This window comes from Pelodiscus sinensis, chromosome 7 (assembly GCF_049634645.1).
Source record: "Pelodiscus sinensis isolate JC-2024 chromosome 7, ASM4963464v1, whole genome shotgun sequence".
In the NCBI taxonomy this organism is placed as follows: Eukaryota; Metazoa; Chordata; order Testudines; family Trionychidae; genus Pelodiscus; species Pelodiscus sinensis.
The window spans coordinates 26,273,727-26,300,035 of record NC_134717.1 but is presented as its reverse complement, the minus strand read 5'-3'; the positions used below and the strand labels follow the sequence as shown (position 1 = coordinate 26,300,035).

The following is a 26,309-nucleotide window of genomic DNA, read 5'->3' as shown; positions in this document are numbered from 1 at the left end:
TGTTTTTCTTAGACTAAGGAAGTTGTATGAGAATCAGGGTCTTTTCCACCTAACTCCAGCTCCCTGTCCCCCCCCAAAATATGTACCAGTTCCGACTTACATACAAATTCAACTTAAGAACAAACCTACAGTCCCTATCTTGTACGTAACCCGGGGACTGCCTGTACTTTACATTTATCCACATTACATTTCATTTGCCATTTTTGCCCAGTCACTTAGTTTGGTGAGATCTTTTTAGGTTCTTCACAGTCTGCTTTGGTCTTAATTACCTTGAGCAGTTTAGTGTCATCTGCAAACTTTGCCACCTCATGGTTTACCCCTTTCTCCAGATCATTTATGAATAAGTTGAATAGGACTGGTCCTAAGACTGACCCTTGGGGAACACCACTAGTTACCCCTCTTCATTCTGAAAATTTACCATTTATTCCTACCGTTTGTTTTCTGTCTTTTAACTAGTTCTCAGTCCATGGAAGGATCTTCCCTCTTATCCCATGACAACCTAATTTACACAAGAGCCTTTGGTGAGGGACCTTGTCAAAGGCTTTCTGGAAATCTAAGTATACTATATCTACTGGATCCCCCTTGTCCATATGTTTGTTGACACCCTTCAAAGAACTCTAATAGATTAGTAAGACATGATTTCCCTTTACAGAAACCATGTTGACTTTCGCCCAACAAATTATGTTCTTCTATGTGTCTGATAATTTTATTCTTTACTATTGTTTCAACTAATTTGCCTGGAACTGATGTTAGATTTACCGGTCTGTAATTGTGGGGATCGCCTCTAGAGCCCTTTTTAAATACTGGCGTTACATTAGCTATCTTCTAGTCATTGGGTACAGAAGCTGATTTAAAGGATGGGTTACAAACCATAGTTAATAGTTCTGTAATTTCACATTTCAGTTCTTTCAGAACTCTTGGGTCAATGCCATCTGGTCCCGGTGACTTGTTACTGTTAAGTTTATCAATTAATTCCAAAACCTCCTCTAATGACACTTCAATCTGTGACAAGTCCTCAGATTTCTCACCTACAAGGTTTGGGAATCTCCCTAACATCCTCAGCCGTGAAGACTGAAGCAAAGAATTCATTTAGTTTCTCCACAATTACTTTATTGTGTATAAGTGCTCCTTTTGTATCTCGATCATCCAGGGGCACCACTGGTTGTTTAGCAGGCTTCCTGTTTATGATGTACTTAAAAACATTTTGTTATTATCTTTTGAGTTTTTGGCTAGCTGTTCTTCACACCCCTTTTTGGCTTTTCTTATTACACTTTTACACTTAATTTGGCAGTGTTTATATTCCTTTCTATTTACCTCACTAAGATTTAACTTCCACTTTTTAAAATATGTCTTTTTATCTCTCACTGCTTCTTTTACATAGTTGTTAAGCCCCGGTGGCTCTTTAGTTCTTCTACTATATTTTTTAATTTGGGGTATACATTTAAATTGGGCTTCTATTATGGTGTCTTTGAAAAGTGTCCATGCAGCTTGCAGGGATTTTACTTTAGTCACTGTACCTTTTAATTTCTGTTTACTAACCTCCTCATTTTTGCATAGTTCCTCTTTTTGAAATTAAATGCCAGAGTGTTGGCTGCTGAGGTGTTCTTCCCACCACAGGAACGTTAAATGTTAATATATTATGGTCACTATTTCCAAGTGGTCCTGTTAAAGTTACCTCTTGGACCAGATCCTGCATGCCACTCAGGACTAAATCGAGAACTACCTCTCCCCTTGTGGGTTCCTGTACCAGCTGCTCCAAGAAGCAGTCATTTAGGTATCAAGAAATTTTGTCTTTGCAGCTTGTCCTGAGGATATGTACCCAGTCAATATGGGGACAGTTGAAATCTCCCACTATTACTGAATTCTCAAAAAGTGTTTGACAAATCAAATGTTTTTTGGGTTTCTCGTTTGTGAAAATTTGCCATTTTGATTTGGCAAGATCTCCATTTTTGCAGGACCACAAAATTGTTTTTCCTAGTTCTAATCTAATCTAAACAGCCCTACTCCCCTTTCAGTTTCCTAAACACAGAGTTCATCTCAATATGCTAGCCAACATCCATCCTCTTCCTCCAATAAATGGCAGAGTGACACGGGTGTTGGGGGAAAGGCCAGCTGGGGAAGGCAACCCCAGCCCAGCTCCTTCCGCTCAAAGGCTCATCCCTTCTACCAAGGCCATGCCCATTCTCAACCCAATCCTTCTGGGCCACTTATAGATCCATGTCTGCCATACTGTGGCCCCTGGCAGCTAGGGAAAGTCAGGCTACTGAGCCGTGGTCTCCTCCCTCCCTGGCGGCTGGGGGAAGCTGGGCTGCCATGCAGCAGCCTGATGCCTCCCTGGCAAGTGGGGAAAGCAGAGCTGCCTTCTCCAGTTACCGGAGCCAGACTGCTGCGCCACAGCCCCAGCCTTCCCTGGCGGCAGCCCCCGCCTTAGGTGGTCAGTCTCACAGGCAATTTTGGGAAGGCTGTGCCTCCCTGTGCCTACATTACCCATCGCCCATGCACAACGAGGCTGAGGCATCAGCCCACTGCCACGTTCTTTCTTCCATTTACTACAACAACTGGTGCTTTAGCTGATTGCATTGTTGAGTTTTGTACTATGTGGTGCTAGAAACTCAACATTCCTATGCAACTGCCACAGAGGATTAAAACAGAGGATAGTTCTTTCTTAAACTTGTTCTGCTTACCTGTTGTCTAGAATTTATCACCTCACATCAGTACTGGATAAAGTCAAAGCTAACCAAAGAGCAATTGCCTAATTTCCCCTTCCTCCATTTTGCATCAGAAACAGAACACGTTTCATCAAGATGTAGGCCACAGAGTTTTATAATGTTTTATGTAATGTGCTTAATGGGCAGTATGAAAATAAATGTTAAACTCTGTTGGCCACCCTTTTCTGGTTAGCATGGAAGAACAGTCTTTTAGGCCCTTAATAAAGATACATCAGGCAAACTGCTTGTGTTTGTATATGATGTTATGACAGAAAGAGATCAGAAGGATCCTACTGCAGAACAGGAGGAGGATGCGGGGGGGTGGGAAGGGGGAGGAAGGCTGATTCAGTACAATCGCACTGTTGCTCTTAGCAGTAATCAGAATATAGATTGTGTTATAAAGAAAATACAATGAATTAATTAAAAGTTTGTATTAATAGAAGCTTTGTACCAAAATAGATTGATACCTTTTGTATGGACAATCATATCCCTTTTCCCATGTGTGAAATTGTAGTGTCATTCCTGGGGACAGGGACTGAGTTTGAAATGTAAGTGTTTGGAGTAGAAGTTGTAAAACTCAGAGGCACCAAGCTACCATCAACTGGGCCCAATACAAAGCAGACCAATGGAAGACATTATGGACAGTGTTACATTGTCAATAAATGTGGCATTTTGCCTTATCCACCTAAAAAGATCCTGTAAAATTCTTTCAAGTATAACAAGGATTTTTCCAAGACATCAATTTTTGTAAATCCTATACAGTTTCCAAATTGCTGCTTTTTGTTCCCCTTTGGCATGCCACTTTCTGTAAGTGGCACTCACAGTATAGAGAACGGTACATTTTAACCTAGGTCTGTGTTGCTATAGGAACCATCTACCAGATAGTTCATCTCTCAAGTGGTCTCTCATCCTTATGACATGAGATTTGCTTCTGAAAGTTCACATTCTGAATGGCGTCCAAAAGACATCTCCCCCCCCCCTCCCCCCGCAAGTATCTAGAATCACATAACAGTCTGCTTCTGCATGCATACACAAAATAGTTGCTCAAACTTTTCAATTACATAACATTGCCTCTGGATACTCTGGGTATTCTCTACTCTAAATACAGGGAATACTGCAAACAGGGAGGACAAATTTATGTCATCCAAAGCAAAAAGATAATAAAAGGAAAATTTGCAAGGGCAGCCACTATACATGGGAATCCTTGAATCCTTGCCACATAACATAGGTTTTTACTTTTGTACTTTCCATATTGCAGCCTATATTTATAACAGCAGTTTAGTTTACATAAAAAATGTCCAGTTGCATATTGCAGCTGTGTTGGTCTCAGATGGACAAGGTGGGTGGGGAAATACCTTTTATTGGACCAAATTCTGTTGGCGAGAGAAGCTTTCAAGCTAGACAGAGCTCTTCTTCAGGTCTGGGCATAATGAGAAAGGACAGAATCCAAACCAGCAGCTTGCACAGTGTTCTGACAGTGCATTCTTTCCCAAGATAATGTTTATTATTATTCTTTGTAACTAAACCTCCAGAAAAACAGATTCCCCATCAAAGCCTCCACAATTTTCTAAAAACAAGAACACTGAGCACCAGCAGATGTAAATGTCATTCTGAACTCACTTACTGCTTATTTCATGTTCTGGCAGTAGCTGGAGTTTGACATTCCTCCTCCTCGGATAGCATGGGCAGCTGTTGGAGAAGATGCTGGGTAATGGCCAGGGCGGATAGGCTTGGCTGTAGTGGGAAAATCAAAACACCAGAATTTAACACTCATAGCAGCAACTGCACCTCACTGTCTGCTCTGTACACAACTGGACGGTTTTAAAAGTAACTATTCTAGGCATTTCCTAACAGCTATAAAAATTTGGGCCAAATTCTGACACTGGGGAAAATGACATAACTTTCCTCTCTCTGTCCACAGATACATACTGCAATGATCACTTGCCCATTTTTTGCCAGCAATCATTCCTCTATACAACCACCCCTATATTCTGCTGCTCAGTGCAGCTGATTGGGGAAGAATACATAGAGATCACTGCTTGGGTTGGCCAGCCAGGTACTTGCATATGCCTATTTTCTCCCTCTGTGACACTCCTGGAGGAGAGAAAGCATCGTTTGGGAACTTTCTGCAAGAGGCAGAATGAAAGCATTAAGTGTATGTGCACCTTGTTACCCCCTCAAATTTTCTGGTATGAGCACACAAGCTTCACCATCCAAAATGTGGCCTTTCCATTGGCACTGTTCCACCACAAGATGTGAAAACAATTCCACTATAGCTGTGTGTGCAGTCTTTGGTACCCACAGACATCCCCAAGCTGCACAGCAATTACATTTTGAACTGAAATATGCACAGAAGTGAGAGGAAAAGCAACAAGGAGGATAGAAGAGAGGTTAACTTAAAGACAATCCAGGTGACGAAAGGTCATTAGAACTACACAAGACACAGTAAGCAATCTAAATCAGTAAAACAAAAATCTGAAGATCTTCAGCCTTCTAGTGGGATATGTTCTATAGAAGTGAGGTCTCTGGAGTGTCCATGAACAAGGCGTGTACCTCGTGGTCAGGGAAGCTAGCCCGCTACCTCGCAAAACCTCCCAGCTGGTGCCCTAAGCAGCCCTGAGTCCCATTGGCCAACTGTCTGGTGGCCAAAGAAGTCCAGAGGAGCTCTGAGCCCAGGCCACTCAGAATCCTGGAGGAGCTCTGAGCTTGGCCGTGGACCCACCCCAAGGCAGTGCCAGAGAGCATTAGCAGAGGTTTGGAGAGATTAGCCTCCCCTAGATCTCCATTACCCGCCATGCAAGGAAGTTGGTGAAACAACTCAGAATCAATAGTTTGGCTTGGATGCCTTCTAATATCACAGCACTTTTAAGATGTATACAAAGTTTACAAATAGCCCAACAGTTCATTTGCGTTTTGTCCTTACCAATCTGAGCAGAGTGTGCTCTCCTTGCCATGTTCTTGGCTCTTACAGCCTCTTTAATGCGATCTACCTCCTGCTGGTAGCGTTTGCGGTCCCGCATGGCATTCTCCTTGGCTTCCTTCAGTGCACTTTCCAGGGTCTTAACTCTCTCTGCTGTAGCTCGAAGTCGTTTTTCCAGCTTAGGAAGCTCACAACGAAGATCTGCATTATCACGTACCAACTGCAGTAGGAATAGGAAGAAATGGTGTTAGACCACATGGCTTTGCAAAGGGGGTATTTGATAAGCCATCATGTCGTGTGGAGACAGAAGACTTCAGTATCATCCTTACAGAAAACTTTAATACATAACTTTCATTACTGGACAAGGAAAGCAGGAGTCTAGCCTTTTTCAGTGACAGCTGTATTTAATTTGTGCACCTCAATACTGTCTTTCAAATTGAATTTAGGCAGATTTATTTCCTAAGGATAAAAAAATCCATAGCTTATTGCCCCAATTCATACAAAGATGAAACTAGAACTGCTCTGTGTTTTCCATATGCGTAAACTTCATGCTCTTACCAACAACACTGTTTCATATATTGGATTGCCTTCAGCACGACCTTCCTGAACTGTACCCACCACTAATAGTTAAATGTATGTGAAACAGAGCTTAATCTCCAATTTCCTCTCTCTTCCTACCTCAGTAAGAATGTATAGTTTGTTGAATCAGCCTGTTGCTGCTGAAAACTCACTAAGGGGGGGGAGGGGGGGAATCAAGCAATAATTAATTTGTTAACCCTCAGAACACTAATTATGCCAAAATAGTTAACATATTGGGGAAACACCTAGTTTTCTGTGATTTCAGATAAACTACAGCAAGTGAGTGGACATTCCATCATAGAGGAAGAACGAGTTTCTGATTGCCTGGAGCTAGGCCAGCCTCAGGACTTTTGGAAGGAATTAGTCTTTAATCTGCACAGAGAACCCTACATCTCCTCTTCCATACTGCACTCCAATTCCCTCTGCTTTCAGTTTCCTGGTTTGAAGCCAGGAGCCATTGTTGGCAAGCTAGATCATACCCCCAAACTATTCTAGAGACAGAAAAGAACAGTCACAAAGCCAGAAAAGCAGAGGAGTGGCAGGGACAAAGGGACAGGCCCAATGAGGATATATGCACACATACAAAGGGGACTTTATTCAGCTCTAGTCCCTATATAAAAAGGGCACTAAAAGTAACTATTTGTTTTGTTTTTTAAATGTTGTATGGACACATTGATAAAGTCTTGCGCAAACAATTACTGAAGTTCATTAGACTGGCATAAATATGCATTTTGTCTAGCATCATGTGTTCATGACACATGTATTCAGTACACAAATATTGCAAGTCCAGAAAACCATCTCAGACTCCAACTTATTCCAGATGCAATGAATGTTAACCTAATACCACGTGTATTTTTGCAAACTAAACATCATTCCAATGTAACAATATCTGCAGCAAAATTACCTTCAATAAAGTATCCTAGGGTAATTATATAGATACTCTCTCAATTAATTATAAAATCATCCACTAAAGTGTCAATTAAAATGTGTTTTGGAAGAATCTAAAATAGTAAAAAATTAGCAGCATTCTCCTATGACTAGTACTTCAGAGAAGGCCATGGTTAAAAATTAACTGGAGAAAATAAATAATAGACTTTCCCACTTTCTATTTTAAGTGTGACTGCTGAAATCAAAGCCAGAGATATTAGTCCCACCTGCTTGTGAACCTTTGTAAGCTGCTCCAGATTGTTCTCAAGAAAGGAAATTTTCTGCTTCTGAGCAGCACTTCCTCCTCCATCATCGCTGTCCAGTTCAACACTCTGCACAGAATGCAAATGACAGAATTAGAGCCAAACCTCTGAATCCAGTGGTAGAGGAAAGCTAGGGTTTTGTTGGGAGTCTTGTAAGCTCCTTAAAGGGAGACTACTGCTCAACAAATACAGGTCAAAGAGAGATTGCTTTTCCGTTCATTTTGTGTTCTTGACATCTACATTCCTCCAAGTGTGGAAATTAAACAAATAAAAACCTTCACCAAAAAAGCTTAAGGGTCCAGAAAAGGGAGCGCTGTAAAACATTTTGACTAGCTTCAATGTTGACAAAAAGTTCAGTTTGTCTGTGATTAGAGATAAAAAATTGTGCTAAAAAACTGTGTGTCAGAGGTGCATAGAGAGTTTCTCAAATTTATTTTGCTTAAGGAAAAGATGAGGAGTTTTGAATCATAAAAACCGACAGCAACACACAACTATGGCTCAAGTCAGCATAAGTTTTAGGTATGGGTTTGGGTCAGTTCTAGGTTAGTAACTGGTAAGCTAGATCAGCCCATTTCACAGAAAAACTAGTTAGATGGAAAAGCCTCAAAAACAGGAGCTGAAGCGGAATTTGATTTTCTAGATAGAGCTAAGTGCTTGCCAAATATCAATACCCCTACCCACAAAAAAGGTGTACCATTAGCAGGAGAACAGCAAGCTCTCTGGCTTCCAAAAACCAAGGTAATGGCATGTAATATAAGAACACCGATCAATAAATTATAGCTCTACTGGATTTACACCACGAATGATAGGATTCAGCGATATAATAGCCTGGCAATATATTTACTGGGAAAGGAGGAGATTCTGTTGAAATAAAATCCAAGATTTGAACTTACTTTTTTGACTCGAGTTGTAAGGTCTTGGACAAAGAGTTTTCGTAGATTGTGGAGGGTCTGAAGTTCTCTTGCCTGGAAACAGAATTTAAACAACAAAAAGTCAGTAAAATTTAGCAGAAGCTGCTGTAAAATTTCTCCTCACATAAGAGCATGTAGGGTACATTACTATATCTATCTATCTATGCAGGTATGTCAAAACATATATCTATGGTTACTGTTTAAGTAACTAAATTAGTGAATTGTATCAATTGAAAGAAGGGACAGGAAATTGAGACGTAACTGATGTGTGGAAATCCAGGATTATCTAGTGTAAAATAGTACCAGACCACATCATTCCAATTTAACAGTATCCGGGGCAAAATTACCTTCAATAAAATATCGTAGGGTAATTATACAGATACTCTCTCAATTAATTAATCTCTCTTCAATGTCCATACTCATCTCACATCAATCAAAATTGAATTGATTTTAAAAGGGAAAAAAGCCACATCACAATGAGAAACGGCTTAGTTCTTGTGACACCCCCCATAGTTCACTGCTTTTGGTTACGTGTCTGCAGCCCAGTTCTTTCTGAAAAAACATCTGACACTGAAAAAAACCTAAATCAACCAGAAAGACACTCTCAAAAGCTGGCCACAGTAACATGTCCTGATCTATTAAATGACATTCAAATCACTGAGGCTTGGATTCATGCTACGACAAACCTATACACTGAAAGATGATGACATTGTACATGCACATAGATACCAAGGTGCGTGTACAATGTCTAAAAATACCATGGGTTCATTCCTAAGCTTTCAACACTGTTTAATTTTGCTAAGTGTCGGCATAATAGCCAACTTATTCAAAGAGAAATGTGAGAGGCATGGCACAAAGTCTTAATCCTTTGCCCATTCTGTGAAGGGCAAAGAAACCAGTTACAGGAAGGAAATGTGCATAACCATTTGGATAAATCATGAATTCTAATCCATTCTCTGTTTTTTTATATGTTGCAGTGATATGAAGGATGTGCCCCAAGTAGAAAAGCAAAGGTTGTGCTTATCAATACTATCTTCTCACACATTACAATTTGAACTGGCCACTCAAATCAGGAGCAATAATACTATAAACTTTGGACTGCCACTTTTTATCTCTCTCACTGGGAAAAATTACAAAGTGATTCTGAACCCTCCCCTCCCCCCCCAAAAAAAAGAGAAACTACTGCAAATGAATGGACAGAAGTGCTTACTTCCAATTATACACACACACACACACACACACACACACAAAAAGTAAGTAGAAAAGTGTTATGACAATTATCCACATATACTGTTGTAGTCATAGCACATACCTTACCTTGTACTATTGCAAACATACTGATGTACGTACCCCAAAGCTCTTATCCAAAGCAAGGGGCAGCACAAATCCCTCTGCTGTCCTAGAGGGACTCCATCACTAGCACCATTCCATCCATAGACCTGTTCGAAGTGGTCACTCTAGGCTCTGTGCTTTGGGGGCCCCCCTATGGGGACTGCCTCAACTATCCTACGGATAGGCCTGGTGCAGGATAGCAGCAGGGGTTGCTCCCAACCTCACTGTGGTAGCAGGAGCCGGAGCAGCCTGGCAACCTGCTCCACTCCACCACCCTCTCCCAGCCCCCTCTGCTTCTCTGTAGCAGCAGTAAGCAAAGTGTCTTGGCCCCAAGATGCTCCAATTCCCACCACCACAGAGATCCAAGGCACAGCAGGCAGGCGGGGGGGGGGGAGGGCACAGCACAGCAGAGCAGGCAGTCGGACTGCTCCAGCTCCCTCTGTTACAGCGAGTGGGGGGAAAGTAGGGTGACTCCAGCTGCTACCGGCCCTCTATAATACCCCCAGTTTGTGTCACACAGAAGATGGGGTAAGGGGGCAGAGCAGTGGCAGAGCTTGGGGGAGGTGGGAGACGATGGTAGAGCAGAGGTTGGGCAGGACCTGCGGAGGGTGGGGTTAGCCCTAAGCCCCATGCCCCCGTCCATCACAATTCCTTCATTGGTTCCACTCTGAAAGCAATTCACTACGGATCATATCTCTCACCACACTGGCACAACTGTGCTGGTGAAAGTTGAGGGCCAAGTCAAGGCTATGCCCATCCCCCAGTCCCGCTCACATACTGCACAGGACAGGGAAACAACCATCCCATGAAGATAGTGCTCCCTCTCCTCACACAATGACCTAAGAGGTGTGTAAAACAATTTATAAAAATAGTAGTCGAACAACTGATAAAAATTATATTGGTTACACTGTTAACCATGGGGCTGCTGACATGTAGTAGTCCTGGCCCCACTGCTGGCAACCCAATGGAGTTTAACAGTTAACAGGAACAGATAAGCATCAGCTTATTGGTTAACCGGTTAAAGTCTTATATCCCTAACTTGCAGAGGTTTACTCTCCCTTATTTTGTCTACATGAGAGAGCCATGATCTTGGTCTAAAATGGCACATTGTATGTAATCTCTTCTATTTGCGTTTTCGTTCTGTTGCAGTAATTACGTATTGAAATTTTGATAATTACTAATATTATTTTAAAATAACTCCTGCAACACCCTCTGAGATGCCATAGGAATGAGCAAAAGAGTGCATGAATGTACAACAGTTTAAGTAGTTCCTTTAATTAAAACAAAAAACACCATCTGATGGACATTTTGCACTGCTTCTTTCTCCCACTGCTTAAAACTAAGCTCCAGCTCTATCACTTACTCACTGAACAGGACAATATCATCACAGGTAATTCTTACTATTTGTTACCAGTGTGTTAATGCAGCCTCATTTAAAATTATGCTCCACTAGGAAAAAATTAACTATATAAGCAATTATGCTTCTTCAACTCAAAATAATAATTTGGATAGAGTTAGTCAACTTATACAGCAACTGGGAGAATTAGTAAAACAATCCAAAGTTCTGTAAAAAGTTTAAAAGATATCATTTTAGTGTTTTGCTCAAGAAGGTAAAGGGAAAAACAAAACTGGCTAAAGCCAGACAAGTTGTTGGCAAGAGCTGAACAAGTTTCATCACATAGCTCAGAGTACACAGCTTTCCTGAACTACCTCTGCTATTCCAAATTTGAGCAGAAAAAAAAACTATATTGTAGTCTTGTGGAACACATCAATGTCCATTTGGCATTATGAGAAACGCCACCAAATTTATTTCTCCTTTAGATCCAGTTTTCAGACATAAAAACCTAACACGTTACTCTACCATACAATTTGCTCCTTCTTAGATTATAGAAATGCAGGGCAGGAAGGCAACGCAGGAGCCCCCTGTCCTGATACAGGGCCAAATATAATTACATTATCCCTGACAGGTGTCTGTCCAACCTGTTCATAAAAACCTCCAGTGATGGGTATTCCACAAACACCCTTGAAAGCTCTGGGGCTTAACTATCCTTATAGTTAGAAAGTTTTTCCTAAATGTAAAACCTAAAATTTTCCTTGTTGCAGAGTAAGTCTATTACTTTTTGTCCTATCTTGAGAAGACATGCCACACAAGTAATCATTTTCCTCTTTATTACAGCCATTGACATTGCTAAAGACTTATCAAGCCACCATCATTGCACTGATCTGAAGACAGAACTAGTTTTCCAATGATGTGTCCTTTCAACGCTGACTGCAGAGCATAATGCATTTTACAAAGGATTATATGGACTGCACAGTGACAAAGTACTACGAACAGAAGAACGGCTAAACTAGGTCAGATCAATGGTCCATCTAGACAGTATCCCGCCTTCTGACAGTGTGGCCAATGCCAGATGCCCCAGAGGGAATGAACAGAACAGGGAATCATCAAGTGATCCCTTCCCTCTCACCCATTTCCAGCCTCTGACAAATATAGGCTAGGGACACCATTCCTACCCATCCTGTGTAATAAGCATTGATGGACCTAACCTCCATGAATTTAACTAGATCTTTTATATTTGTTAAAGTCTTGGTCTTCATAACATCCTCTGACAAGGACTGTGTCTTGCATGAAGAAATAATTTTTATTTGTTTTAATTCTGCTACCTATTAATTTCATTTGGTGACCCCTAGTTTTTCATTAACCTAGATCTGATCTCTAGTTCTTACTGACTCCTAATATTTCCTTATTATCCTCCTATTAACCTCTCTGGGAAATTTTAATTTCATTTGCTCAATACATGGGTTAGGAAGTATTAAATCATAAATATCGGGTATAGGTTGAACCTCTCCAGTCTGGCACACACTCGTCTGGCAACATCCATGGTCTTGCATGATTTTAGTTAGCTAGATATCCATAACGAGTGTGACCAACTTTCCCACAGTTCAGCAATGGTCAGGTTTCAAAAGCGTCGGACTAGAGAAGATCAACATTTCAACACTGAAAGACTTGTAGAGTGAGCCATTTGAGATAAATATATGTAGGACGGTAAGCAAACAGATTAGCAAAATAGCTTTAGGAAATTTAGAAATAAAGTCTAATCTACAGATGGGCAAAAGTGGGTTGGTACAGATTCCAAACATTCAAATCAAGTTCAAGGCTGGAGGAGAGTTTGAAAATGCGCTCCTTTTTAAAAAACTTCTCACCTAAGCCAGACATTTTCTTGCAAAAATGTTGTGGGCAACAATCACACGCAAAAAGGCTGGCAACAAGCCATTTCCTAACCCCTTGCAAAAAAACCTAACGTTTAAGTTTTTAACGTACCACAGTTTCCTCCAGTCCTTTAAGATCTTCTCTTGCTTGTTCCCTTTTATCATTAAGCAATCTAAAAAGAGAGACCATTATGTAAGCCAAACAACAACAAACCAAAATCATCAAAATAAAAGAACATGAAACAGAATAGCATCAAAGTTTTCAGATGTGGGCAGAACAGCTGGGTCCACATTTGCCTGTTTATATGCATGCAGTTTGGGCAATTGCAAATCTACGCAGGGTTTTTCAGCTGAAGTGATGGGACCACCACCTCCATTTAGGCAGACATCTCTTGTAACTGTATTTGAAAATTTGATTTTCTAGATTTTCTGGAAAGTCTGAGAAAAACCCAAAAAAGCAACTAGGAGATTGTTAGTGGTAGACTGTTTTTACAGTACAAGCAGCCAAACTACAATCTTACACTGAAAATGCCTTGTTTATTGTATTTCCTTGCACAAGGTAACACAACTAGAACTCTGAAAAGCTTGTTTTGACACACACAAAAACAAAACAAAAAACAAATGATAACCAGTATGGGGTACCCTGTAATTTGTATGTTGATCTGGTTTATCAGGATGGTGTCTTCCATACGCATATTTTGGTGTAAATGCTTCTTTTCTTACTAAGAGACAATCTGGGATGGGTCAGGCAGGCAGGAAGTTGTTAAGGGACAACTCCTTAACTAGCTCTCACTTTGGCATGTTCTTGGACAACTTATAGAATTGGTTTGACCAGGATGGTTCAAAGCTGGCCAAGACTTGAAGTAACCTCTGGAAAAAGAACCTCCTACCAACTAATCCAGGTATGGCTTTAAAGGACTCTCTTGAGGGTGCGAAGAAGAAACCTGATAGATGCATTCGAACTCTACAGATATCTGAAGAAGCTAGGCTTGCCTCAGTTACCATGTACTATGGGATGATAATACATTAACGAAGATAGACAAGTTTGCACATTGTTTTAAAATCCACTTTTCTCTAATGCTTTGATCCAGTTGTTAAGTAAAAATGCTGTGTTTCAAGAAGGCTGCTTGTCACCGTATTACTTATCCCTGAAACCACACTGGACCTGCCAAATGACAGTCCCTCTTCTGTGGTACCTAGATGGCTTTCCCCTTTCCCATCATATCTGAGCACCTCAGTCTTCGGCATATTTATCCTCACAACACCCTGGAAAGTAGGCAAGTGCTATTATCCACAATTTACAGATGGGCAAATGAGACAAGGTCGGCAAAGTGACTTGCCCAAGGTCACCTAAGAAGTCTGTTGGCTGTATGTCTCCAAGTGCTAGCCAGTATCCTAATCACTATTCCTTCCTTCCCATCTAAGTGGCTGATATGGAAAGGGTAACAATTTAAGAACGGAAGAACTGTGTGCTTTCACCACCCCCAAGACAAATAAGGCCCATCACCTGAGCAGGTGCACTCAGAGATCAGAAAGGGACCAGAGGTGCAGCTAGTCTGTAATTATGACTACATACAGAGACAAAGCTCAAAGAGATCAGAGAAGGCCGCAAACTTACATGAGCTTTTCCAGTTTCATTTCTCTTTCCTGATCCTCTATTTTCAATTTATCATAATCAGAGCTCAGTTTCTCTTGTTCCAATTGCAGCTTCTGGTTCATACTGAAATGAGAAGGGGAGAAACCCATCCAGCTTGCTACAGACCATTGTCATAAAACACCTAGAGAAACCTTTACATCCAGAATAGTGTTACCCACAGAAAATGAACCTGCAGTTCCTTTGAGAGAATCTGGAATTTATACTAAACCATAAAGAATCCTTAACCAGAAAAGTGACCTTGATTTAAATTTTTGAGGGAACAGAATATACAAAACATCTCATCACTTCCCTCAACGTGCCTTTTATACCTCAATGGCACAATCTGTAATTAGTGACTCTGTTTTCACATTCCTCATTTCCTGTTATCATGCCTCATCCTTTTTAAAGATGGAATGGAAAATATGAGCATTACACTTGGATGAGACAATGTTAAAGAACTATTTCCAGAACCAAAAGTACAGCAGTAAGGAGCACAGTGTCCCATGCTGTATTTTACATCATCATGCTACTGAAAGACAATTCCAGTGCAGAATCATGCACTAGAAACACAGACTTGGCTTCAATGTGGTTTTGGGGTACTTCATTGTCCAATATATATTGAAACTGGTGATGCCAAGAAAAGATACCCAAAGTGCTGGAACAGGAAAGCAGCTGGAATTGACTTTCTAGAGGGAGTTTGAAGACCCAGAAAGGCCATGACAGGACGAGTCACCTTGACAGGTGTTCAAAGCCTTTATTTTTCCAATTTGTTCTCATCTACTCTTTCTATTATCTATGTGTCTTTAGGCATAACATTATTTATCCTTCTTCCTCTCCTCCACAATTCTTTTTATTGAAGTACATATATAAAAAGGAATACAGTTTAATCCCTAATATGCTATTCATTTTATCCCTGGACCTTCAAAATCAGTACAGAATAGCTATTAGGGTACCTGGTACATGCTAGTTTCTAAAGTCAGAATTCTAAGAGTTCTAGTGCTAGGAGAACTCTTGAGATACATAGATATAGAAGGAAGAACTATCTTACAATGTCATTAGAACAGTACAGAAAAGGGTTGAATGACAGGGAAACAGTAAGAAAACATACTCTCTGATTTCATCAATGATTTTCTGCTTCTCTTCAATCTCATCTCGTAGTCTGGACAGCTGTTTCTGGTGGGCTTCCCTGTGACTCTCCATCTGCTGCTCCAATGCATTCTAAGTTTAAAAAAAAAGGGTATTTCAATGGTTTATCTGCTTTTACTAATGCCTGTGAGTACATATGAGAAAAGTCAAATCTATGGTTTCAGATTTAAAATCCAAATCTCATTAGAACTTTCCTTAACATTGATTCATATAGATAGCAGTACCATCTACTGCACCAACTGCTTGATTCAGGACAATATATTTGGGTTTTGTTGCGAATCCAGGATTTCTCTTCCTCAGATACATGAAGATGCCAAGTGTATTTTACTAAGCATACCACAAGAATTACAGATGTTTCTGACATCTTCCATACCATTGTACCCATCTGTTTACCTGTTTGGGTTTTTTTTTTAAACTACTGTATTTGTGCATCTAAGGGCAGGAGGTAAGAGGGAGGAAGAAGTTTTCCCATGACACTACTGCTGAACTCCTAGAGCTAGAAATACTTCAAATAATTGGGAAAGCTACATTTTTATTCTCTCTTTTTCGTTTGATGTTATATAGGACATGTTTCTTCACATCAAACATAGAATAATTCCGCATGACTATTTAAATTAATCATTAAACTTAGGTTTTAGAATCAGAGGTCAAAAATCTAAAAGATAATTTGCTACTCTTGTTAAACACAGGATTTCTCCCACACATGAACACAAATTATAATCCTCATCAGAAAAACATACCAGTTCTCTATGTTATTGGTTAATATTTCCTCCCCATATTCTACGTACAAACAGAAAGGCTTTATATTTCATTAGGCCATTTCTAGGGGGAGGTATTCAAAGTTCTTTCCAGATGACTGAGCAATTCCTTAAATATGATCTGGCCATTCATTATTAAATTCCAGTATAAAAATCATATTCATACAAAAGGCCTGATTTACCACTTAACTAGTTTACAACAATAGGTTTCTCTGGTATAAGCCTGATGTAATGCAGTGATGAATCAGGCTAATTTTTGTATGTGTAGGTCAGGGAACAATTTCCATTTTTTCATTTTTTTGAAGTTAGATCAACTTCTAAACCATTCTCCTCCAATGTTTTGTCTAGAATGTACTTTTGCCCCACCCCTACAACTTCAATTTTATTGCTTAACATTGTCAAGCTCTTCCCTTTCAAATCAGAAAAGTCACTCCTTTGTAGCATATGGGTTTCCTAATAGAAGTTTATGGCTCTCGTAGCCTATACAAGTTTATTAAAAATCAATGTGCATCACATGTGCATCTGAAAGCACAATTCAGTCTTAACTGTCAGTTTGACAAATGTTCTTGGTGAGGAACCATCTACAGTTGTGGCTGGAAATGCTACCTTCATTTCTTCTGCATCTTGAAGCAGGGTCAGATGTTCCTTCTCTTTATCCTTGAAGCTGACTTCATGCATTTTTTCTGTTCATAGTTAAAAAAAAAGTTAAGACTTAAAGAGAGACATACTCTGAGACCATTAAACACACACACACACAAAGAGCCATACTGGGTCAGACCAGAGATCCATCTAGCCCAGAATTCCCAGCTTTTGGCAAACAAAGACTAGGGACACCATCCATGCCCATCCTGGCTGATAGCCATTGATGGACCTCTCCTCCATGAACTAACCTCATTCTTTTTGCAACCCTATTACAATCTTGGGCTTCACAACATCCTCTGGAAGAGTTCCACAGGTTGACTGTGTGTTGTGTGAAAAAATACTTTTTTGTTTTGAACTTGACACCTATTAATTCTTGTGCTATGGGACAGAGTAAGTAATTTTTTCTTATTCACTTTCTCCACATCCATCATGATTTTACAGACCTCTATCATATCCCCTCTTACTCACCTCTTTTCTGAGCTGACAAGTTCCATGCATATTAATCCCTCCTCATATAGAAGATATTCCATACCCCTAACCATTTTGCTGCCCTTTTCTGGACATTTTCCATGTATCTTTTGAGATGAGGGGACATCTGCCTGCAGTATTCAAGATGTGAGCATACATGGATTTATATAAAACCAGTATGATACTTTCTACCTTTTCAACTGCCGCTGCAGATTGAGTGGATCTCATAACTACACAGTGACTCTAAAATCTCCATCCTGAATAGTAACAGCTAATTTTGACTCCATCATTTCATATGTATAGTTGGGATTATATATTGTCCAGTGCACATTGCTTTCCATTTATCAGCACTGAATTTCATCTGCCATTTTGTTGCTTAGTCACCAGTTTTGAGATTTCCTTTTGTAGCTCTTTGCACTCTGCTTGGAACTTAACCTTGAAAGGTTTTCTATCAATTGCAGATTTTGCCACCTCACTGTTTACCTCTTTTTTCAGATAATTTATGAAGATGTTGAATAGGACTGGTCCCAGATCAGTCTGTGGTGGGGAGGGGGCACTGGAGACATTACTAGTTACCTCTCTCCATTTTGAAAACTGGCCATTTATTCCTACCTTTTGCTTCCTATCTTTTAATCAGTCTAGGAAAGGGCTTTCCCTCTTATCTCATGACACCTACAACAGCTTTTTCTTTTCAGAAACCAAGAACTTCAGCACTCACTTCAGGAATCTCATAGATTTCCTATATCAAATACTTTTAACAAAATAAATGGGAATACATTCTCCACACTAACAGTCATCTGTTGGAAAAGACTCACATATGGCTAGGCAAGGGCTCTTTGTGAAGTGACTTGTGGATAACCCTTCCATCACCTTCTCCAGTTACAGTATTATCAGATCATACCTCCATATACCTACAACTTCTCACATTCCCACCATCCTGTCTACTTGTGACCCTTCCCAATCTACTTAGCCCATAGTGACTCCCGTCCTTTTCTTCTACCTTTTTCAAGGGATCAAAAGCATCAGAGGATCCAAACCATCTGCTGCTCCTGAAATCTGAAAAGGACCCCTGACAAGAAACACGGGGCAATGTTAATTGAAAGGCGTATGGTGGAAATCAGAGCCCACGGTGGCAGTGTGTGCTACAGAGGCTTAAGGACATCCGAGAAAATTGCTCTTTCCATAAATTTAGCATAAGTTGTCAAATCCATAAAACAAAGCCCATATATTTGCAAGATGTAACCTAGCAGCTAGGAAAGCAGCATTTTCCCTGGGATCAAACAGGGAGCAGGATTGGCAACTGTAGCACAGGTGACTCACAGGGCTTGTATGGGTCAACAGCTAGGGAGATTATTCCAGTTGGACAGGACTCCAAGAATACTACAATACCACAGAGAGCCTGATGCTCCTTTCCCTGCAGCTATCAAGAATTTTTACTTACACTTCAGTATTAAGACTGACTCATTCTTTTGAAAAAAATCAAGACTCGTAAGTCCAGCGCGTGAGCTAGGCTGCTGTGGCTCAACTCTGAGTTTCAAAACAACCACTGTGTGTCCTGCAAGTCACTGAACTGTGTGGCACTGATTCAGTTGGACTGTTCTGTGACTGAATACTAAGCATGCAGGACAATTTTATAGGAGAATGGGGGGATCGTTGTCAAGTTTGCACAATCCAGTCTTCCGTTAGCTATAGCCATGCAGCCTCTTCAGATTTTTTTGGGGGGGAAGGGGAGAGACTTGAAAGAGACCCAGAGTAATAGCTAGAATTAGGCAAATGAATTAAAATACTGACTATCTACTCTTGTTCAGCCATGTCATCTTTCTTGCATTGGAAGGAGGGAATAGCAGGTGGGCAGGAACAACCGTTATTTGGAAGGAAAGTCACAACAAAGTGAAGAATCCCTAGAAGAGTTCCCAATGTGCCAGTTGGACAGAACTGGATTTTGTAGCCTGTAGAAGCCAAAAGTCTATGATAAGAAAAACCCCATAGTTAATTATCCTGTTTCAAGTACAGTACCTTGAGCACGCAACTTGGCCAGCTCTTCACTAAGTGAGTCTTGTGACTCTTCTAAATGCCTTCTCTTCTGTTCCATATTCTGCATGTAGTCTGTAAGGGACTTAATCTTTGCTTCATGCTATAAAAAAAAATTAACAAAAGCAGATATAACTGGCATAGCTTATTATGTAGAAATTCAGGTGTCTCTTCCTGTAAAAACTGGGCATGTGTAAAAGCTCTCTGCATCTAGCATTACCTACAAGGAAGACAAGCTGTGCAGGATCCAAGGTGGATGCAACACCAAAACAATCTTAATTCTCTGTGGCCTTTGGATAATACTGTGCAGCATGACCGGTATTTCCAGAATACACCTAGTCCCCGACTTACGTACCAAACACTAGGTTGTAACTTGATCTGTTTGTATGTCAGATTACATTCACTTATGTACGGCTGCACTGTTCGTAAGTGCGGATTTCGTTCGTATCTCGGGGACCGGCTGTATAGGAGGTTGGTCGTAAATACGAACGGTCATAAGTCAATGCGTTCATAACTCGTGGACCAGCTGTACAACACGGAATGCAGATCCAGCTTGTTACTGAACAGTAGCAACATTTTAAAGTCAAATTTACTTAACATTAACTGAATAGCTTCCTGGGCATCTCAAGCTGTACTACTGGAAAGTCAAACATATTGGTCAACAGCAACACTGAATATTTGCTCCTTATTTTTTGTTAGCACGTCTTTCAACAAGAAAGGTCACTTTAATAAAAACAACACATTTTTAAGGTAAAAAGAACAAAATGTGTTTTATTTTTAAACAAGTTTTATTCCTAATTTCTGAGTTAGGAGGGATCTGGGTGGAGGCTCTTACAATTTTACTGAAATTATCTCATTTTAAAATTTGCTTCAGCATGGAGAACATTTTTAGATTTCTGTGTTCACATATTTCCACATTAAGCACAGAAGCCTGAGAGGTGCCAATACATCCTAACCTTAATGGGATGTATTGCCATTGAAGAGTATGAGGGTTATAGAAATCTACCACCAAGCAGGCATGATCTCATCCCTAAATTGACGTGTGTGTGGGGGGGTAGTTTCAAGGAGAAATAGGGTAAATCAGGGAGACTTCTGCCAAAATAAGAGGGGAGAAGGAGGGGAAGGAGGTGGAAAGAGGCATACTTGTGAGATGAGCAGCTGGCAGGCTGCAAGTTCTCTCTCACTGGCATTCATCTTTCTGTTGGAGTCAATCTGGGCACTCTCCAGCTGCTTGCTGCGGTTTACCAGAGATTTCACCTCAGATTTCATCTTACTTATGTACAGCCGTGCCATGGTGAACTCCTCCTCGATGACCCCATTCACATCTGCTAACTGAACACCCAAAAGATTACAATGCTCAATACAGGCTTATCAAAGAACACAACCAACCCAGAAAAATTTCTACCAGTGACCCAGCTGTCTAGAGATGGGAGATCTCAGTAACACACAGCCGAATTATTGGGTACACCTGCTTGGATTCTTTTCCCGATTTACATTCCATGAGATCATATCTATCAAACTCTCAAACTTCATTGATAAAAACATCACACAAAGACCAAAAGTTAAGTCTCATGCCCAGGTCATAACCACTGATCCAATGATTCAACATTAAAAGTGGGAATAATTTAGAACATTTGTCTTAATTGTAGTGACAACGGTAGAAGAGCTTTCCTATGCTGCTGGAGAAGCCAGGAACCTCCCTTTCAAAAAGGGACATTATAAAGCACCCTAAATTATTAGTTTACATGGAAAGCTGTCTTGTTCTGTTCTCTTTAATATAATTTAATATACAATTACATATCCACCAGGGGTCGCTGTGACATCTAAAGCAAGATTCACTCTTGTGCCACTGGAGGAAAGAAAACAGTTAAAAAAAAACTTCCAGATGAAATCATGTTAATTTGGACAGAACTCACTGGAGTTTTATATCAACCCTCAGAATACTAGATTACTAGTTATCTGTCAACCCAAAACAGATATGGCTTGACAGATTATTTAAATGTTAGTTATTTTGAGATTTCAACAAGTAGTTTTCCAGAATTATCCAATACTTTATATCAACTAATGCACTCAGAAACATTCAGAACTATGGAATCAAATGATAACAGCAGAATTCCAGAAGTTTCTCTCAGTGTATTAAGCAAGGAATTCCTCAGCAACACATCGATTTATTTTCTCTCTCTCATCCAAAAATGCCTTCTAGCAACTCTGAAATGAACAGTTCCAGACCCCAGGAAATAATGATGCAGGACATAAGAAATACACTGCCATAAGAAACATTAGTGGAAAGACAAGGGTAATGGCATTTGTAATAAGAGAGGAACTGAGCACTTGGAAAAGACTTCAGTGAGAGAGAGGCAGGTGCCCAACAACTCTCAGGATCAAGTCCAATAGGTACACTATGGACAGGGTATCCAGCTTCACTGACTTGTTTTCACCCCTGAGCCTTGGGAAGAGTTTAAAAAGTAAAAGGACAGCTCCAGTATTCAAACTGAAGCAAGGAAGAGAAAGTTAGTACAATACAAACAAAAGAAAACATTAAATACTATTTGAAATAGTATTTGTCTCATGCAAACTTAACAGCACAGTCTAGCAACTAGATGTAACATCAGTTTCAGAAAAAAAAAGTGACACAGTCAACAGTGTCAACAGAATTTGTATATCACCTAAATTGCTTACTTCTCTGATGCAGTATTAACCAGTGACCATTAAAATACCATTTCCAATGGTTGGAATCAATGTTCCCTCTCATTTTTTCCCATCCACGTGCAGAATAAAATTAGTTACGTGCACCCACAAATGTGCAGATGTGCACCACCAATAGAAATACATGCTGTCAGTTCGGGAGGCTATAGGCACTCTGCTAATCAGCTGGACAGCATTGGACTGGGTGGCTGTTCAAGAACTGAGCTTACAGGGAAAATTGGTTGGAATTGGCTTTATCTATAGCAGAAGTGGGAACCTTGAAGAAATTGGCTAGCTCTCTGTATGCAGAGCATTCCAGTCAGCATTCAAATTTTGAAGCACTGAATGGCCGAAGATTTCAGGTATCTCCAGAAACATTTCTGCACCCAGGATTCTACTGTGTTAATGGCATTCACTAATTTTCCACTTAGGTTTCTTCTTCTGTGGAACAAAAATAAGTCTCCTCTCCACCATTAGTTATAGTCAGGCCTATCCTGCAGTAGTGCTGACATTTATGAGGTAATCAGCAAAATTCACCAATACTGGAAACTGACAAACTTCAGTTTCTCACCAATATTTCATTTCCTTGAAAATATGTGAAATTTTTAAAAATTCCAATGTTTAAATCTGTGGTGTCCAACAAGCCAGGCATTAGCCACATGTGGCTATCTGGCTGGTTAAGCATGACTAGTTGGCTTGAACAACTTGGCTATTTGGATAGTTGAGTGTGGTTCACTACAGCAGTAGCCACTACAGTGACTACTGCTTCCGAACTGGATGGGTTTAAATGGTAAGCCATAATGTTTCCCTTCACATGACTGTCCTGATCTGTTAAATAGGTGATAATAGAAATCCTTTACTTCTCAATAACAGAGAGGGCTAATTACAGTAGATTATGCAAGCTGCAGGGTGGTTCTATAATTTAGAAAAACATCCTGTAAAACCACCAAATTTTAATTTGTAATCCAAGGAGGATTTAAATATCAGACTTTAGGGGTGAAAGGTTGGTGCTGTAAATATCCATACCACCCCACCTTTACCATTACATTTTTTAAAAGCAATATAATATCTGGTTTACCGTTTTAACATCATTGGTACCAATGATTCCTCCAATCTCTCCCAGATCTTTAAGTAGTAAGTTCAAGATCTCTGTAGCTCTCTTTTTTTGATGATTACTGAGTTCCTGCAACTGACCCAACTCTCGTTGAGTGACTGTCAAAGCACTCTGGAAAAGATGCGAGATGAGATTACAACCCTTGATATAAAAAAGGATCTTTAGTTCAGAAAACTCAGTTCATATTGTAAGCAGAACAAATACATACAAGTTAGTTTTTTCTATTTCAACATCCAAAAAGTTGTCTTTAGATGGTTTGTTTTCATGTTTCCCCTTCCACAGAGGTACAATTATGACCTCAGATTTCATTTTCCCTTCTCTTCTTTCAGTACTATTCCATGGGTACAGGTTGTTCAATGATGGCTTTCAGGCTCAAGATCATTTTATTCATCCTTTTGCAGAATTCACCTAGCATCTGACATCCAAGCCACATAAACACAACATCTACATCTTTCTAGTGTCTGTACAATAAAGCCTTCTATCTAGCTGCCTGTACTCATCACCAGAGTCCTCAGCATACAGACAGTATGTCTTAAATACCAGAACATGAAAATTGCCTTCTAAGGTTAAAAATGTTACCAACAAGAAATCAGTATTGTTGGTATCAGTTAAAAGTAATGGAAATGAGAACCTGACAATGACCTACAAAGGCATGACTCACCAGAGTCTATCCCGCTTAACCTTTTGGGTATTTAAACCAAATCTGGATTTGAAGCTCTTGTAGATTGTACCTAGGATATGGTAGGAGATGTAGTTTGATCACATCCAGGAAGCGAAGGTGTGTGTGTGTTATAGGAGAAGAGAATGAGCAAATATATCATTTTCTTGCAAATATTTACACTCTCACATTAGTTCCAATGCCTATGTTTTCTCTACTGCAGCCAGAGAGGTCAGACAAAAGCAGTATTTATGTTGCAGTCAGGTGAGGCTTGTCAAGATGCAGATTATTCCAATCTCCTTGAAGGGAGAAGGATGAAGGAGGAATTTTTTTTTAAACCATCTTAGCAGTTTTAGAGAAGATCCACCCTTCTAACTGGGAAAATTTCAGCTTAAGCCAACATGCCCATGCTAGCTCCAGTCACACTAGAGCCCTAAAAATAGAGTCTAGCTATGGCAACATGACTGGTGGGAAAGGTTTACTGCCCTGAGTACTTGTCTTGCATGGGGATAGGACTACATACAGGCAGCTGGCTCATCCTACTCTCCTGACACTGTGGCTATACTCTATTCTTAGAACACAAGTACCTCAATCACAGCAGGCATGGGCCTGTCTCCATTAGCTGGAATTTACACTGCCAGCCTGAAGCTTAGATATACCTTTAGCAATATACCCTGAGACACTGTAGTGAGAAAGCAGATCTACATACCATAATATTAGAAGTATGAAAGGGGGAAATTAACAGCTGCTGCGAAGAATGGGTCATAAACAGTGATATTACTATCATGCTTTGCGCCTAAAAATTACCATTATTTTTAAGTGTTATATGGAAGCAGAGACATCAAAAGCCAGCATCTGCCAACAATTACCACACAGTTGTATCCAAATCTACTACAATTTTATTCAAGATAAGCATAAAAGAGGTAACTGTTGACAAACGTTGGCCTTCAGATGGCTTCTATACTTCAGTTTTATCAACAAAAGCCAGTAATATGCTTGACTAGGCTATTAACTAAAAGATTTATAAATTGATGCAGACGTATACATTTATAACTGGGATGCCCCAAAAACGTTTACATCTTCCTAAAAATAAAAAAAGTCCTTTTAACAACGAAAAACTGCATGTAAAAGCAGGCGTGAGATACAGGAATAACCAGCAATGCTCCTACTGTTTTCTGTGCCAGTTCATCCACCAGCTGTTCATTGGCTCGGGTCTTGTCCTCCACTTCTTGTGATTTCTGGTCATAATTGACAGCTAATTCCTCCAGAGCTTGAAGAACCTCTTTCACCTCATCTTTCGCAGCTTCATTTTCAATTTGAAGACGAGTCAGTTCCTCTTGGATCTTCTCATAATCTCTTCTTGTGGAAGCCAAAAGCTGGATAGTAGAGACCACAAGTAGGTAATTATTCTCCATGAACTAACTCAATTTTCCCACAAGATTCAGAAAGAAAAAAACCACTTATTTTGAACAATTTCATAGCTTCAAATGCTTTTTCCACCCTGAGTGCTGTCCTAAGAACCAAAATGAAAAGACTTCAAGCCCAAGTGTGACAACTTTGAAGTGAACCGCATAAAAGTAGTTTGGGGCATCTTGTGGCATTTTGTTCCAAGGCATATTTTAAACAGTAAAAACTGTGATAATCATTTTAACTTTAATTGAAAGAAACTGTAGACAGACTTCTTTTTAAAATTGCTCCTATTAGCAGAGATCAACTTAAAATAAATTGAGCAAACTGTTGATTAATGAAGAGAACACAGGTTTAGCACTACAACAGTGAGGCTGACAGGATTGCTGGGCACCTGTGCAAGGGGAAGACTGGGGCTAACCTCCCCCAGGCAGCCCTCAGTGCTACCCAGAGTGTGCGGAGTGAGTCTCCAGTGGCAATTTAAAGGGCTCGAGGCTCCAGCTGCTGCTGCTTCCTTTTGAATTGCTGTACCTTAGGGCAGTTGCTTTCCCTCACCTTCCTTCCAGTTAGCAGGCCTAATGAGTAAGGATCCAGAGGGAAGCAGGAGATGAGCTAGAACAGTGGTTCCCAATCTTGTTTATAACCATGGACCAGCAAATCCATTCAAAAATGTTTGGTGGACCTATAACATTTTATTTGCATATATGTATATTCCTTATGCAAATGAATGGGCACATAAAATTTTACCTGTCTGCCTCCCCACAACCTAGCCCCTTGTTCCCCGGTGCCTAACATCCTTTGACCCCCACCTTACACCCCATGCCCTTTGACCCTTTTACTTCTGACCGCTACAGCCCATGCCAACACCCCTTTACCCTTTGACTCCACCCCACCCCTGCACTCCCCAGAATGAG

The 26,309-nt window shown here is 40.2% G+C and overlaps 1 protein-coding gene across 2 annotated transcripts in view; it reads right to left on the bottom strand.

Annotated features, from left to right (window-relative positions):
• The window catches only part of KIF5C (kinesin family member 5C), a 139,394-nt gene that overhangs the window by 16,021 nt on the left and 97,064 nt on the right, over positions 1–26,309 (bottom strand). For both annotated transcript variants that reach the window (XM_075933348.1, XM_075933349.1), the window contains exons 14-25: positions 25,158–25,364; positions 23,295–23,441; positions 20,675–20,863; positions 19,517–19,634; positions 16,997–17,073; positions 15,595–15,704; positions 14,469–14,570; positions 12,963–13,023; positions 8,291–8,362; positions 7,362–7,466; positions 5,632–5,848; positions 4,333–4,442 (exon numbers count right to left, since the gene is read on the bottom strand). In XM_075933348.1, coding sequence (XP_075789463.1) covers positions 4,336–4,442; positions 5,632–5,848; positions 7,362–7,466; positions 8,291–8,362; positions 12,963–13,023; positions 14,469–14,570; positions 15,595–15,704; positions 16,997–17,073; positions 19,517–19,634; positions 20,675–20,863; positions 23,295–23,441; positions 25,158–25,364 — 1,512 coding nt within the window. In that variant the 3' untranslated portion in view covers positions 4,333–4,335. The remainder of the gene's footprint in view (positions 1–4,332; positions 4,443–5,631; positions 5,849–7,361; positions 7,467–8,290; positions 8,363–12,962; positions 13,024–14,468; positions 14,571–15,594; positions 15,705–16,996; positions 17,074–19,516; positions 19,635–20,674; positions 20,864–23,294; positions 23,442–25,157; positions 25,365–26,309) is intronic.